Source organism: Callorhinus ursinus, unplaced genomic scaffold, assembly GCF_003265705.2.
Source record: "Callorhinus ursinus isolate GAN/ISIS: 27379988/994484 unplaced genomic scaffold, GSC_fseal_2.0 scaffold3, whole genome shotgun sequence".
NCBI lineage: Eukaryota > Metazoa > Chordata > Mammalia > Carnivora > Otariidae > Callorhinus > Callorhinus ursinus.
Window position 1 is genome coordinate 79,658,499 of NW_027397065.1, and position 16,856 is coordinate 79,675,354.

Here is a 16,856-nt window from a genome sequence, read left to right on the forward strand (position 1 = left end):
GACTTTGTTTTTGAGCGGTTTTAGGATTATACAACAATCGAAGGGCAAGTGTCCCCTCACCGTCCCCCTCGCCCCAGTCTCCTCTAATGTTAACATGTTGTATTAGTGTGGTACATTCCTGTCAATTGATGAACCAGTATCGGAAAGTGACTTTGAAATGACATGGCCAAGGCTGCACAATACATTAATGGCTGGGTGGATGCTGGGAACCAAGCCACACCCACACCCTCGCCTGAACAAGGGGGCTGGTCATTTCTCCTGAGAGATGTTCTGTACAGATTAATGCCATAATGACTGTAATTGTTTTGCGCCAGTATCTGAGGACAGGTGGCAGCAAGGCTCATTTGACTAAGCACTTTGGGTGGTGCCTGGGTCCTGGCTCCCTCTTCACTTTCCTTGCAGCCTGAGACACGAGCTTTAAGGGCTCCAGTATGTCAACCCGTGAACCAGGGCACTAGCATAGCACATGATCACTAATTAATTTATACTTTGACTCCTTCCAAAGGCAAGTGGGGTGGGTATCGGGGTATTTATGCTGGAGCACTGTCTGAGGTTCGGGTTTCAAACACTCTTGGATTTTCCCGTACGGATTAAAAAAGGATGCTTCATCCACTCAATTCTAAGTCAGGCGGGGGATACACATTTTAAAGCACAGTTTCCCCCTGTCGAGGAGCTTCTATTCTCCCAGCTAAAGGAGAGACGGGACACCAATAAAAAGACCCTTAAAACATATGGTTTCCTCAACAATCTTAGGAATAAGGCACACCAGGTGGTTAGGTGGGGCTGGAAGCCGGATGAGTGGCCTGGCGTCTCGGGAAAGGCTTCCCCTGGAAGATGTGACTTTCTGACTTAGGTTTTCAAGGATGAGTAGCAGTTGGCAAACCCCCTGGAGAGGCTTCTCACACCACTTGTGGTGAAGAACCAGTCCTTTTTGTTTCCAATTTGCCAGAGACCAATGGTAGAACCTTGCTGTGCTAGGTATGATTCACCACTGGGTCTGACACCACCAAAACTGGTTTATACTCAGTTCAAAGATTCCACCGATCATTCGCTTGGCTGTTGTGGCATTTTTAAATTGCTACAGAAGTTCCTGAATCTTGGCTCTCAGTTTTTCTACCTGTTAGAGACAGGCTGCAGTTTGCAGACCAGCAAAGGGGCCAGCTGACACCCTTTGAGAGCACCTGGAAGCTTGTGGGAAATGCCCCCACTGAATTCCAATCCGCATTTTGACAAGATTCCCAAGTGATTCCTGGGCACGCTCAAATTTGAGGACCTGCCCTAGAGGAAGCAGTATCAGGTGGGTCTGATCCTTCATCCATCTCACTTGCCTTTGCCTGCTTCCTTTAGGTCTAGGACAGGGGTTACATTTTTTTACGGTGCAATTGGCCTTGTCCTCTTCCAGGTTACAAAACTGCATTCTCCTGCTGCTAAGAAAACGTCCTTTAACCTGACTGCAAGAAAGAAACTCAACACGGGAAGGCAGCTTCCAGAAATTGAGTAGCCTGCGTTCCCCGCTTTGATCTGGCCCAACAGCCGGGGCAGCTCGGCCGACCGCGCTTCCCTCCCCGGGGTCGCTCATCTGCCGAGCTGCATTAATGAGATCCGTGTTGAGCCGGTTCCAGGGTCCGCTGAAGATCAAAGGCACAAAAGAATCCCCCAACCCCTCCTCCCCGGTGACTATTTGGTCTCAATCACCAGAGGGTAGAGTCAACTCCCCCGCCCACTCCTGGGTGGGGAGGCGGGGACAAGAGCAGGCGCAGCCCCAGCCTCGCCTTCCCCTCCAGCTGCGGAGCCCGCGCGTCCGCCCCAGGCGGAGTGGGCAGGGCCGGCCCTGCGGAAGCGCGGGGCGGGGTTGGCTTTGGGCTGGGCTCCTGGAGGGGTGGGGCGAGGCGGGCGAGCTGGGAGGGCAGGCCGAGTGGGCGGGGCTCAGCTCCTGGCGGGGCGGGGCGGGGCGGGACGGGGCGAGTGGGCGGGGCGAGTGCTCCTGTCTGCACGTCTCGGAGCTGCGGTGAGCCCGCTGAGCCCAGGCGCCCGAACCTTCGCCGCTGCGGCGCTCGCGCGGGGAGAGCCACTCCGGGCTCGCTTCGTGGCCGCTGTCCCCCTGTCGCGGAGAGCGCCTCCGGCCGGAGCGCAGAGGCAGAGGGCGCGCTCCTAAGACCCCCGCCGCCCTCCCGCAGCCCGGGGGAAGAATGTGTCACCAGCTGTTCTCCGCCCGCGAGCGCTGCGCCCAGAAGTAAGGAACTTGGAGGCAGGGAGACAAAGGCTGCTGTTGGGACGGATGAGTTAGAGACTTGGGTTCGGGCAAACAAAAGGTGCGAAAGACGGGAAGGGGTTAAGGCGATGGCAGCGGGGGAGCCCCGCGGGCTCGGGTTCCTGGGAGTCGCGCCGTGACACGCATGGTTTCCCCGGACCGTCTGCTGGGCTGACTTCCGCGAGCCGGACGCGGGACTCGGGCAAGTTGGGGAGCGCCCTGGAACAATGGACAACTTCTTCCCCGAGGTGAGTGCGCTCGCGCCGGCGACAATGCCGGGACCTGGCCCCGGCGCCCCGGGAGGGACCTGCCCACCGCGCCGCGCGCTCGCTGGGGACCCTGACCTAAGCCCGGGAGGGCGAAACTTTCCGGGAGTCGCCTGAAATCACCCCCCCCCACACACACACACACCCCGGGCGGTCTCCGGATGAGTAAGCCGAGGCAGGTTTTGTTTGGTCCCGCGCTCCGGGACGTAGAGAAAGGTGAGCCTCCTTCCGCGTGGGTGGCTGGCTCGCGGGGTGTCCCCACGGCGCCCCGCGCGAGGTGGGGCGACGGGGCCCGACTGCCTGGGTGCGGGAAGCCCAATAAAATGTTCAACGGGGACGTGCCTTTCTCCAGGAAAGTTCTGTTCTGGTATTTCCTTTGCAGAACGTGCCGGCTTCCTGTGAGAGGGGCGCAGACCCTTCCAGAGGAGACGGCTTAATGAAGTGCGAGAAGGCAGGCGAGGGTTTGATCATTCACTGTGTTCTCTGCCTGCGGGACCTTTGGAGTCTAGGTTGTAGTTCTGCCCAAGATGTACTCGCTCAGGGTTGGAGGTCAAAAGATCGTGTACTTGTGCTGACGGTCCTTGGCAGATTTTGAATTCGAATTTAAAGAAAATCGTTTAGAGCAATTGTTTTTAAAGATTAAACCGATGCCTCATATAGGGTCATTGAGGGCGGGACACCACGGTTACTTGAAAACCCTTGCCTTGAGAATCTTTCCCCCCGCTTCCCTGGGATTGAGAGTTACAGTGGTTTCTTGGCTTCTCCTTTCTTGGTTGTGTTTATTTAATAAATTCTGTTTAAGTTTGAGGTTTGAAGTGGCTCAAAGTAAACTTAGTTGACTTAAGGGAGTCTGATGTGACTTTCGTTGAAAGCCAGGGGATGTTTTGTGAATCCAGGACAGTTTTGGAATCTTCCAGCAAATTACATTGGTGAGGGTTTGCCTCTGTTGGCCAACTTGCTTTATCAGACTTAATTGGATATAATATTTCAAGCCATTCAGCCTTCTGGATGCTTACTGTATTTTCAGACAACTATTTTTAACGGCCAAAGTGATAAGTTCTTGTGTCAGTGCCCACTTTTATCAAAGTGGCATCTCATATGTGATACCCACATTTGCTGTGAGAGGCAGGCTGGAAAGGAATTAATCATTAATTCATATTTTTACTTTTAAAGAAATCTATGGTTGAGACTATAGCATTTAAAACAAACAAAACAAAACAAAACAAAAAACCTCATAGACCTTTGTTTTCATGACTGGAAGAAAGCACCAGAACTTTTTACAGGAGTTGCAGGTTAACCAACTTTGAAGGACCAATGGGCTGTGTTTAATTGCTTTCATCTGTAAGAAAACCTAGTCTCTGCCTGCAGGACACTAATTCGTAACTTTTTCTGATTTTGTTTTTGTGTTATGGGTCCCTTAGGAAAGCTCTTGAGACCTAGGATTTGTGTTCGGTTTGTTGGGGTTTCGGTCCCCCCTGAAGCCTGTCTGTGGACCTCGGAGGGAGGAGGCTTGTGGCCTCCCCTTGGGAAGAACTCTGCCCCCTAGTGCAAGTGGGGGGAACTGCAGGATAACGTGCGACAGCTGTAACCTGCCCTCAGGTTCTCTCCTTGAAATACTTTTTTTTTCCTTACACCATACTTTGGTTTGGTGTAAGGGGACCTGGTTGTTGTATTTTATTTCAGTGATTTAGTATATAATATTGAAGTTGGCCTTTGGCGATCATTTACACCCCCTTCATTTCCTAGATGATGAATCTTAACCTAAAGACCTTAAGTCACTTGCCTAATCTTGGGGAATTTATTATAGAATCCAGAGCCTTTTTTTCTCTGTTGCTGGTGACTTGAGTACTTTTGGGGCAATTTTCATTTATTTAAAATTACGCTTTTAATCTTGTGGTGTATTTGTATTGTAATATTTCTAATCAACCTTCAAAGTTCTGTCCCTGATTTTTAAATCACTTTGGGAGGCTGTCAAGGCCAGAGAGGCAACATAGTGCTGTATTAATTGGAGACAAACTCGTAACCTAGATCCTGTCTCTGTTAGTGTCTTATAACAGACCATCCTTTTGTTAAATTTTGATAAATTATCCAGTGAAGAAAATCATGTGATGTCCTGCTAGAGTAGAAACAGTAAGTGTGGCAGTGATATGTTTCCAAAACCGTAGGGGCTCAGCAATAAGTAGTATCCTGGTAACGGGTGTCTTTGCTAACTTTTTTCATTGTGATTTAGGCATAATGACTTGTTGCTTGTTGGACAACAGCTTGAAGCTAACACTAGCAATTGGAAAAAAAAATAAACCAGATGTTGCATGTCTTAGCTTTATGTGCATATGGCCAGATAATAACAAAATGGGGACTTCTTGTGACTAGTAGCTGCTGTTTAGAGCTGGGCCAGGGTTTCTCAAACTGGGTGCCATTGACATTTGGGGTCAGTTCGTTCTTTGTTGTTGGGAGGCTGTCCTTTGCATTGTAGGATGTTGAGCACCATCCCTGGCCTCTGCCCACCAGGTGTGAGTAGCGCCCCCAAGCTGTGACAACCAAGATGTATTGGGGACATTGCCAAATGAGCCACGGGGAGCAAAATTACTCCCAATTGAGAACCACTGAGCTAGCTCAAGGAGCGTTGCCTCGTGGAATTAATTCCTGCGTGTGTTGTAAGCACAGACTTCTTGCCTGCACTTGCCTGCTTTAAATAGCATCAGGCCTTTTTCTCCTGGCCACTAAGATGCTTGGGAGGCTTGTGCCATCCCCTGATGGCTACTGACTTCCAAACCTTCCCTGGGATTGGAGAAACTGAGTGCCCCACACCCCCCAATAGAGTTTCAGTCCCTTCATGACCTTACACTTTTGTGGCTTCTCTCAGTTAAATGGCGTGCACGCTTCTGGGAAAACTTGTTTTTTGTTTTTTTTTTTCCAGCATTTGGAGGTAAGCTGTTAAAAAGTGTACTGTAGGCAGAAACTAAGTTGAGGTATGTCTATAACCAGAAGCATTTTTTTTCTTTTTAAAGCAAACAGAAAAGGCTCAGCCAAGTGGCAAGACTATTTTGCAAACATGTTGATATTTTGAAGTGGATGCTGTTTCCATGTCCCTGGGGCCAAGTACAGCACTGAGGGTCCTGGAGGGGCCAGTAAGCACCAGCTGAACACAGAAATGAGCTTGACTTTTCTGTTTTCTATTTTAGCAATAGGTGTGGCCTACTGGCTGTTTAAACAAAAGATCTTTTGAGGATTATTAATGGAACTTACATGAATGCTTTGATTTTTCAGAATATGTAAAATGTACACGAGTATGATCACAAAAATACAGAAAACAGGTTATCACCGTCTTAAGACTTATTCGCTCATGAAAACATTCCAGCTGTACCTATTTCTTACAACCTGGTTCACTCTCAAGATGTTATGTGGAACCCCCTTCCTTGTTTCCACTTAATTTGGGAAGGTGTCTTGGTTTTGGTGCTTAACCTGGAGCTGTTCAAATAGCTTTTTAAGCTGGAAAGAGTTCTTGAGCCTATTTTTCTCCCCTTTTCATGGTATTTTGGTTTGGTTTTAGAACTTATTTATTGTCTTGATTAAAAAAAAGAATTAAGACTCATTTTTGGGGCGCCCCATCCCTCCTCTCCAAATCCTCTCTCAAGGACTTCCTTGTTCCACCGGGTCTTGAAGGTGATCCCTTTGACAACTATGAAACAGAATCAGACCATTTGCTGGTATCTTCTTTTCTCACAGAGGACTTACAGTGCCTTGGCTTTTCTGCACACTCTATACAGATTTCTATTGTCAAATATTCATTTTTAGGCCCCTGCCAGTTCGGGGACAGCAGAGCCCCCCGTGAGCAGCTGCAGGCGGGACAGTTGTTGCCGGCAGGGAGCCCTGATCTCCCTGCTGGTGGGGAAGGGCTGCTCTCCCCAGATCATGTGACCTCCTGTTCTCACCTCTCAAATCAGGCACAAACCAGCGTGGGCTGGGCCTTCACTCTTTAACCAGCGTGGAGGCAGGAGAGAGCAATGTTTGCTGCTCTGGCTCTGGCTTTGAGCGGGGTCACCTTTAAGGACCTGAGCCTTGAATGTGCTTCTTCTCTTGAAATTGGTAGGAAATAGGATACTTTTTTTTTTTCATGTGTAACTTTATTTTTTATTGAAGTATAATATACGGTGTTATTAGTTTCAGGCGTACAATATGATTCAACAGTCCTCTGTGTTACTCGGTGCTCTGATCCCCTTTATTTCTCTCTGTTAGGGATACCTTATTAATGGGTTTCAAAATTTTGCCTTCAGAGTAACTGCTATATAACATTTTCATGTCCCCTGCAGGGAACATTCAAGAATGAGCCACCAGCGACCTCTGTATTGAGCTTGACAGTACTTCTCCTTGCCTAAATGCCCCTAGTTGGAATGAAAAGGGCCTCATCCTTAAAAGTAGAAAAGATGTGGCTTTTGGAAACCCGGCTACACCCCTCTCCCCTGTGGGAGCTTGGGTTTTCTGACCGTCCTGGGCTTTATTTCTGTGGGCATAATCGTGTCCACCTTGCGTGATTATTAGAATTTGAGATAAGATTTACTTGGCACATGGTAGGTGGGTAATAAGAGATTAGTTATAGTAACTAAGAGTGAGTGGCTCTTGATGGTGAATGGAATTCCAGTATTTAGTGGTGCAGAGAGACCTTGGCCTTAGAGCTGTTCCCCAATATCATTTCTTGTGCTAGACTGCATTTATTAATTTTCTCCCTTTCACCCTGTACACTCTGGCACATTTTACCTTTCCAGAATTCTGTCTGAAGCATGTCCGTATTGCTAATAAAATCAAGCTCACATTCCTTAGTCTGATTTCCCAGGCGCTCTGATCTTGCAACTCTTTATTCTTCTTTCCCGTGTGAATTCACCTCCAGAGGATCTCTTACTGGTTCTACTCCATGCTTTTGCGCACCTGTCCGCTCCGCTGATGGGATGTCCTGCCTGGCTAGCTCCTTTTCTGAAGCCATCCCTGACTGGTCTAGTTTACGGTGACCCCACGTTTCTTTCTTTCCTGTGAACTTGGCTCCTCTCCTTTCTGTCCTGGTCTTGTTAGGAGTTTACCCTGGTTAGCTAGAGGCTTTACGTATCTTTTTCTTTCCCCCCCTCTCAAATGAATAAACAGAGCCTCGAGAGGTTAAATACCCTATTTATTAGTTTTATCACCTCATTTGCACGGAGAGGTCCGTAAGGATGGGATTCTCTCCTCGTATAGCCTTTATTTTCCCCTTAAGTACGGATCTTTTTATGGTGGGAGGGGTGATGCTTACAATGCTTTTTCCTTGATTGTGAAGCATTTTACAATCCTTTGAGGTCAGTAATCAATATCGCTAAGGTTCATTGAGGGCTCTACATGCCAGGCATGTTCCTGAATACTTGACATTCAGTAGCTCCTTTAATTCATTTGACAGCTCTTGGATTCAGTCCCCACGGATGGAGAAAGTGAGACACAGGTTAAGTAAGTAGCTAAGTGTCGCGCAGTTAGAAGGTGATAATCAGGATTCGAATGCACACCTGTGTCTCCAGATTCTCTGTACTCCCCCCTGCCATTCTTTTCTGTCCTGTTGGTGTCATGTGTCTTACACTTTTATCATTGTTTCTGGGCTCTTTGAAGTGCTGTTGACAGTAGGTAGTTCATAAATGATTTTTGAGTTAAACTGCATGGGAGCTTGGGGAAACACACTCCAGAAACATTGAAACCTGGTGGGCCAGTGTTCATCCTGCCATTAATTTTTATCTGGTTTGCTTTTTACTTTAGAAAGACATACCTTCTGTTTCCTTGTGAAATGTGGTTTCTAAAACTGCCGGCCCCGACCTCATGACGATGGTGGGAAGATTTATGTAATACGACACTGAGAAGACTCACTTTTTGAGATGTGTTTAATAGTATTCACTTGTTTACCCAGCTTTGGCTCTCCGTTATCGCAGGGTTTCTCTTTGAGGTTTTCTGATAGAATCTTCTCTCTCAACTCGATTCTGTCCGTTTTCCCAGGGTTTCTCCACATTGGTTGTGTTTTACTTGTTAGCTGCTTGGTGCTCACAGCATGATCACCCACAGCAGAGCTGAACATTTCTCAAAGAGCATTCCTCAATTAAAACATCTTGCTGCCTGGCCGAGAGCTTTTTGGAAAGTGTGTCCACCAGGTCTGAAGTGTGAAACTTGAGTCCCCAGTTTAAATCTAGCATCTCCTGTCACGTGACATCCCATCACCTGACTCCGCCAGTTACCAGGAAAGGTGTTAGCGCTCTGTGCCAGAGTCACCACCCATCTGTTGAAATTCAGCCCGGGCCTGGGGGTCACACACAGGAGTTGTAAATTTAATACCTCTACCTTCACCCAAGCTTCAAGCTTCATTAGCAAAGAAACGGTAGGCAAGGTTGAATTTTTGCACTTTGGGGTAGGTTTGCTTATCTTTACCACTTGTTGGACATTTAGAGGTGAAGATAAACGATTTGGGGGATGCTGGAGTAGAATGTAAGCTTTTTTTACATGGCCTGTTACCCAACATTGGGTCTGAAAAGAATTCCATAATTGTTTTAAATGTCTTTTTTTTTTTGGTCCCTTAATAACATGTGAGTAGTACCCACTGACAATGGTATACATTATGGAGACAGGTGGACTTACCTCTTCAAAAGCCTGTGTTCGCAAGGTCTGCTTTTTCTGTGTTAAAATTCTCTTTAAAAGAAGTTTATAGACGACACGCTCATGTGTGCAGCTCTTTTATTCTTTGGTTTTACTAGCCTCCTAGGTACTTAAATTATGCTTTAAAAAACTTTTGATAAACATAGATTTACTATGTTGTTACTATGTCAAAAGTAATGCAATATTTGCCATGTCATTCTTAAATTCATCTCTTCTTAATCCTGCAAAGAATATGTACTAAGGTTAGAAAATGCCATAAGGAAGAGACAAAAACTGCCTGGGTCCTATTTTTAATGTTTTGGGCTTTCCATACCTCTGTGTATATGTTTCTATAAAAGCACACCTATAATATTTTCCATTTAGGAGTTGACTGCGAAAAGCTTTAAATGTCAAGAAACTTGTTGCCTGTGTCATTTTCACAAGGTCAGAGGCGAGACTACAAATGCAGACCCCATACCACACATCTAAATACTTAAAAGTTATAAACCAAGCTTACAAACTGGTACATAAAATGTCTTTGCCTACCTTGACACATATACCTTCATTAGGACACAGCCAAAAAATTTGTGTAAAGCTATAGTTTTTATTGCTGAAAGTCGGAATATCAAAGGTAAACGAAGATAATTATGGTTACACATGCCTGGCCATTCTTTTGATAGGCCAATGATGTTTGCATGAGTAATAGACATATAGTCCATAATATATTTTCCATAAATCCATTTCTCTTGCCCATATTTCAGCAAAATCACTAAATTATATGGTTATAGTCAAGATTTTTACAGTTCACGTTTTATTGGCAGTAACACCAAAGTAAAAGACCTTGAGTCCTAGTGGTTCTTTGATTTTTAAAGAACTTCAGTTTGAAGAAGACCTGCTTTGTAAGGCAGGACTGTAGTTATTGGCATTGTCAACAAAAATTCATATGGTAATACTATTTTTTTTTAAACAAAGTATAATTAACATGGTGCTATTTCAGGTGTACAGTATAGTGAATCACCAACTATACATTGCTCACTGCTCATCAAGATAACTATACTTTTAATCCCCTTTATGTCACTCATACAGCAATATTTAGATTAAAGAAAGAATAGAGTTGAGGGGCGCCTGGGTGGCTCAGTCGTTAAGCCTCTGCCTTCGGCTCAGGTCACGATCCCAGGGTCTGGGGATCGAGCCCTGCATCGGGCTCCCTGCTCGGCGGGAAGCCTGCTTCTCCCTCTCCCACTCCCCCTGCTTGTGTTCCCTCTCTCACTGTGTCTCTCTCTGTCAAATAAATAAAATCTTTAAAAAAAAAAAGAATAGGGTTGCATGTGTTAGATCATTGATTTTGCAGAAAGTACTAAATATTTTAAATTAATTATATAAATCATATTACTGTGAATTTTCACTGTTCCCCAAACTTTTCAATGTTTTGTGTACATTATAAAGGAAACAATTCATTAAAAATCTGTTTTCAAATGAAACTATAACTTAATGCATCTCGGTCACAAAATAATCTGCATAAAAATGTGTTTGGGGTAATTGTGTGTGTGAATCTTTTCTTTCCTAGTCTTACAAATGTTTTTATTTCCTTAATCTGTTTTACATATTTTCTTGAAATTCCAGTTTTTTGGTTTTTTTTTAAGATTTTAGCGTTTTGAGAGACCGAGCACATTTGCGGGGGGAGGGAGAAGCAGGCTCCCCAGTGAGCAGGTTGCCTGATGCGGGGCTCGATCCTGGAACACTGGGATCATGACCCGAGCTGAAGGCAGACACTTAACCGCGTGGCGCCCCTCAAAATAACATTTTCCACCAAAGTCCATGATTCATTCTTTGAGGAACTTTTTTATTTACTACTTTTTTTTTTTTTTTTTTTTTTGTCTTTGTGATGTGCAGGGCACACTCTGGAGCCTACAGCCCAAGGTAGGGGTCCTAGGTGTCTGAGTCTAAGAGTGACCCTGCCCATTCCTCCTGCGCATGTATCATCATTTATATGACCATTTTAGGTTGCTTCTGGTTGTTTGCTTTTATAGAAAACAGCACACGAACGTTCTTATACCTAGATCATGATATGCTCGTCTGATTATTTCTTGAGGATAAAATTGCCTGGGAGTGGAGATGTTTGATCAAAGAGTTTGCACTTTTTTAGTTAGATTTTTTTGGCAGTGGAAGTTTTATGAGAGGTTCCCGGCAGCTTATGTACAGCAGGCACAGCTGAGACACCCTGTCCTGATGTGTTTATGACAGCAGGGATTTTGTGACTTCTAATTAGAATCTTAATGACATGTATTATTTCATGAAGGAAGTTATCACATAATACTAGACTTGTGTCCACTGTCAGGTTGTCCTCTGAGCTGCAGGGGAGAGAGATGGTCTCAGCTGATTACAAGCAGGGCTGCTGATTCACATCAGGCCCTCAGAAGATCCCTGTGTGGGCGCTGATGTTCGTTCAAGTCGCCGAAGTGCACACGAGGGACCTGGCTTTACCTTGCCTGGGGGACCATTGGCCATTTGTTTGGGGAACTGTTCATGGATTTTTCTTTTAATTCCATTCCTTTTTTTTTTTTTTTTAAAGATTTTTATTTATTTGACAGAGACACAGCGAGAGAGGGAACACAAGCAGGGGAAGTGGGAGAGGGAGAAGCAGGCTTCCCGCTGAGCAGGGAGCCTGATGCCAGGCTCGATCCCAGGACCCTGGGATCATGACCTGAGCCGAAGGCAGACGCTTAACGACTGAACCACCCAGGCGCCCCTAATTCTCATTCTTTTGTATTGTAAATATCCTTGTGTGTTAACCCTGGACCACAACAGTGACAGGATGGTGGTGGTTCTGACTGTAGGGATTTAGGGAACCCACAATACTCTGTGTGTGTGTGTGTGTGTGTGTGTGTGTGTGTGTGTGTGTGTGTGTGTGTTACTTGAAAGCTTATTATTTTTTACCCCATGAAATCTTTCACGGAAAGATTTGACTTTGAAGTGAGTGTTGAGTGCTAGATGAAAATAACACTATCCCTTTTATAGTATATACCGTCATTTAATACAGGTTTGCATCTGCTTTTTTCCCCACCCACATTTCTTTCTTTTAATGATGGGAGCTAAGCCTTCTTGGGATGCTGAAAACTGCAACAAGATATTCCTGTCATCCCCCAGCATCTCAGCAGGACGGAATGGAAAGGGGGTTTCTTTGCTGTAAGCCAAGACGGCTAAGGCAATCAGGAGTGTCCTTACTTGAGTCCTGAGTTGAGTCAGGCCTATAGCGGGGGCAGCAGTGAGAGAAGTTCCAGGGGGAGGGTGTGGCCGGAGAAGCGAGGCCAGGCAGCCCAGACAGCTGTCACCTGAAGGCGTGTGACTCCACGGGGAGCCACGCTCCCCAGTCCTGAGACTCAGCTCCACGTCGGGGCGCAGAGATGGAAACGCGTCCCTCGGATTCTTGCCCTCGTCTGGTCCTGGGTGTTTGGGAGGAGTGCCCAGTGAAGACTAGCCCAGTATGGAAGCAAGGGGAGTGTTTTCCCTGGTTATTTCTTAGGGGGCAGGGGCTCCTCCTTCCTACTTCTTACTGCTTCTGGTCCCCTGCTTTGAAAACAATGATAGTTTATTGGGCACAAGGGAGAAGAACAAAAGAGACCCATCCTATGAAAGGAACTCTCTTTAACTTTGTTAACCCCCAGATGAGGGACCACTTGATCACCAGGGATTGGGCCATCTCCAACTCTCCTAGTCCGAACTGCCTTCACACCTCCTGCTGTTTCCCTGCCAGCCCACTGTGCCTTGCCCATCCCCACCCTGGGTCCCTGACCTTGCTACCTCTTTCCTTGTGTAGTTAAAATATGAGCTGAGAGTGCTTCCTGAGCCCTAGGGAGATGCCCTGTGTTCTCCTCACCACCCGGCTTATAGAGCAAAGATTTTTTTCCACATAGAGTTTTCTTCATACCTCCGTTTTTTTGAAAAATGTCCACTTGCTCTTGTTTTTTCCACCAAGAATGTGTATAGAGTATGAGGATGTTTCAGCAACAAGTAGGTAAGCTGTGCTTACGAGTGTAAGAGACTTTTTTTTTGCTTAAACTACTTTATATATATGAGATAAATCTGTGTATGCATGCACAGGTGCTTGTCTGTGTCACGTGCACACATGTGCACAATGCTCACTTGTGTAACACGTCGCATACACATGTGCACATGAGCACAATGTAGCCTTACAGGTAACGTGCATATACACACAGGTGCACACAGGCACAGCACACGCTCACACATGTAACACGTGATCACATGTGCACAGCACTCGTGTGTGACATGCATGTATACACGTGCATGGTGCGCACGTGTGTGTACATGTGTGCGTGATATGCACTCGCCTCTCTGACACGTGTACTGTGTATATGTGCACATCCATATATATAATGCATGTGTGTACACACACATGCACACGTGTATACATGCGCACATACATGTGTTAGGTTTAGCATCGTGGTTTCAGACAGAGGCAGTCATGGCCATGGGTATGGGAAATGAAGTATCTCCCCAAGGCCGTGCTGGCTAAGGGTTTTGTCCGCATCTAGTAGATGAATTGTTTGCTGTTGAGAAGTTTTCAGTAGGCAGTATTTCTGAACTGCTTACAGTTTTCTAAGAAGATAAAGGTTAGAAAAGCAGCCTCTGCACCTTTTCCCATGTTACCTGCTTGTTAGGATGGGGTCATCAGGATACTGCTTTGTTAATCAGAGGTCCTGCATTTCCTTAAGATTTTCATTGTTTAGGGATTTTCTCAAAGGTAGGTGCCAAGTTCAAGGATATGAATTCTGGTGCATACTGTAAATTCTAGCACTGAGTTTTTCAGACCTTGAGAACCACTGAAATTTTGGATGTTTCTCTTGGTAATGTAGCTTTTCGGCTACAACAATTTCCTTCTTGCCTTTGGGCAGATCTGTTAGGTTACTGTACTTTAGGTTCTAAAACCATGTTCGCTTAAGATTCTCTTTGAGAAGGCCAGTGCATCTTTTCTAGAAATATCGATGGAATATAAATACGTAAATAAATACAATAGAAAGATGGAATCTCTTGTTGTTTTTCGAAGTATATATCGGAAGAAATACATCTGATAAAATGAGCTCTTGGTTATAAAATCAGGACAAGATGCTGCCATGCAGTATCTTGGAGACTAAGCAAGCAAGTCAGGGCCTCCTGGCCCATGTTGTGGAGGGTAACTTATGCATCTGTTTTTTCACCATAGTTTTTATTTTCCTGTATTTTGCCATCATAAAAAAATTAAAGCACGAGTCATCAGTTCTAAAAGTGAAAATGGGGAGCAAAAATAGTTCTAGGTTGGCCACCTTCAGCGGACTGTAGGCAGTATTAAGAAAATGTGCCTCTAGCAGGGAAATCCAAATCAAAACCTCAATGAGATACCACCTCACACCAGTCAGAATGGCTAAAATTAACAAGACAGAAAACAACATGTTGGTGGGGATGCGGGGAAAGGGGAACCCTCCTACACTGTTGGTGGGAATGCAAGCTGGTGCAGCCACTCTGGAAAACAGTATGGAGGTTCCTCAAGCAGTTGAAAATAGAGCTACCATCCGATCCAGCAATTGCACTACTGGGTATTTACCACAAAGATACAAATGTAGGGATCCGAAGGGGTACGTGCACCCCAGTGTTTATAGCAGCAATGTCCACAATAGCCAAACTATGGAAAGAGCCAAGATGTCCATTGACAGATGAATGGATAAAGAAGATGTGGTATATATGCGCAATGGAATATTATGCAGCCATCAAAAGGAATGAGATCTTGCCATTTGCAACGACGTGGATGGAACTGGAGGGTATTATGCTGAGTGAAATAAGTCAATCAGAGAAAGACATGTATCCTATGACCTCACTGATAGGAGGAATTCTTAATCTCAGGAAACAAACTGAGGGTTGCTGGAGTGGTGGGGGTGGGAGGGATGGGGTGGCTGGGTGATAGACATTGGGGAGGGTATGTGCTATGGTGAGCGCTGTGAATTGTGCAAGACTGTTGAATCACAGATCTGTACTTCTGAAACAAATAATGCAATATATGTTAGGGGGGAAAAAAAGAAGATAGGAGGGGAAGAATGAAGGGGAGTAAGTTGGAGGGGGAGACGAACCATGAGAGACGATGGACTCTGAAAAACAAACAGGGTTCTAGAGGGGAGGAGGGTGGGGGGACGGGCTAGCCTGGTGATGGGTATTAAAGAGGGCACGTTCTGCGTGGAGCACTGGGTGTTATGCACGAACAATGAATCATGGAACACTCCATCAAAAACTAATGATGTAATGTATGGTGATTAACATAACAATAAAAAATTAAAAAAAAAATGTGCCTCTGAAATTGCAAAACCGGGGAGTTCAGAGGGCTCTCCGTGGGAATGTAACTCTGTCCTTATTCGCCTGTTATCTTTGTGATATCGAGTGGGTTCTTTTTACCCTGAGGCACAGAGAACTAGGTTACTTTACCCAAGACCTATCCCCAAATGATGGGGTCAGAAATATAACTTAGATTGTGTCCTTCAAGTCTCTTAAAATCCTCGTGGACTCTTCAACCTCCTTTAGGTCCTTAAATGTGAATATTTACAGTTGGCTTGTGCACGTGGAACAGGGAAATAGGGTACCTTCAGAAGAACAGGAAAAGTTATTATAAAATGTTTGATGAAGTTGAGTTAGCTATTCCCTCTAGGAAAGCAGAATTGTGGCAACTTCTTTTTGAAAGATGGTATATCCTGTCTTTAGCACAGCCTAGTTTAGGACAAAATTTTCTTTTTCTTTAAAAAAAAAAAAAAAAAAGATGTTGTAGCAGTGTTCCCTAACTCAAGTCAATAGTTTATTTGTCCAAGGAAGAAATGTGATGTATATTTAGGATTTGACATCAAGTGGGCTTTTGGTAACGATTTGAATAAATGGAGCTTGGGGTGATAGCGAAGCCACGATGCAGTCTTTTCAGCCTCTGTGCCATCTGCACTCTGTTATCCAGTTTAACTTGTGAGAATGTATTGATCACTTGGTGGGGACTGCTAAATTCTTTATATGGATTAATTCATATTAATTAATAATCCTTTTTTTTTTTTTTTTTTGAGTGTGAGACAGAGAGCAAGCCTGGGAGGGGGAGGAGCAGAGGGAGAGGGAGAAAGGGAGAAGCTCGAGCAGGCTCCATGCTCAGCACAGAGCCCGACGCGGGACTCGATCTTATGACCCAGAGATCACAACCTGAGCTGAAATCAAGGTGCCCCAAATCTGCCGAATAATCCTATGCTGTTGGTACCATTCTCATCTCTTTTATGTATAAGATTAGAGCCCCAAAGAAGCTAAGTAATTTGCCCAAGTTCACACAGCTGGGAAGTGGTAGAGCTAGAATTTGGACCCAAAGATACCTAGCTCTTTGGAACTTGAATTCATTTGGAGGTAATGTCAGTAGTTTGTGTAGAAGGAGGTGAAGATAGAATCCGTGTCGAAATCTTTAGGAATGTGTATTTGCATCCCCATAGGGAGCAGACCAGAGTCATGTGATACAAGACCAAGAATTACCTACTCTTGCCAGTGACTGGAACAAGGAATAGGAGTTTTTTTCTGTAATCCGAGCAGAAACACAGCCTCGATTGTTCTTGTGATGGCAGCCACTGAGTGTTCATCCTGAGTGAGATACGGTATTTCAGGCATTCTGTTGGGGAGAACATACAAAGATGAGTTCCTATGCAATTTGT

General features: G+C 45.3%; 1 protein-coding gene across 1 annotated transcript in view; it reads left to right on the top strand.

Annotated features, from left to right (window-relative positions):
- Positions 1-1,980: 1,980 nt before the first annotated feature.
- MYO10 (myosin X) overlaps positions 1,981-16,856 on the top strand; it is a 207,049-nt gene continuing 192,173 nt past the window's right edge. The window contains exon 1 of the mRNA XM_025867451.2: positions 1,981-2,499. Within this exon, the coding sequence (XP_025723236.1) occupies positions 2,479-2,499 (21 nt within the window). The 5' untranslated portion in view covers positions 1,981-2,478. The remainder of the gene's footprint in view (positions 2,500-16,856) is intronic.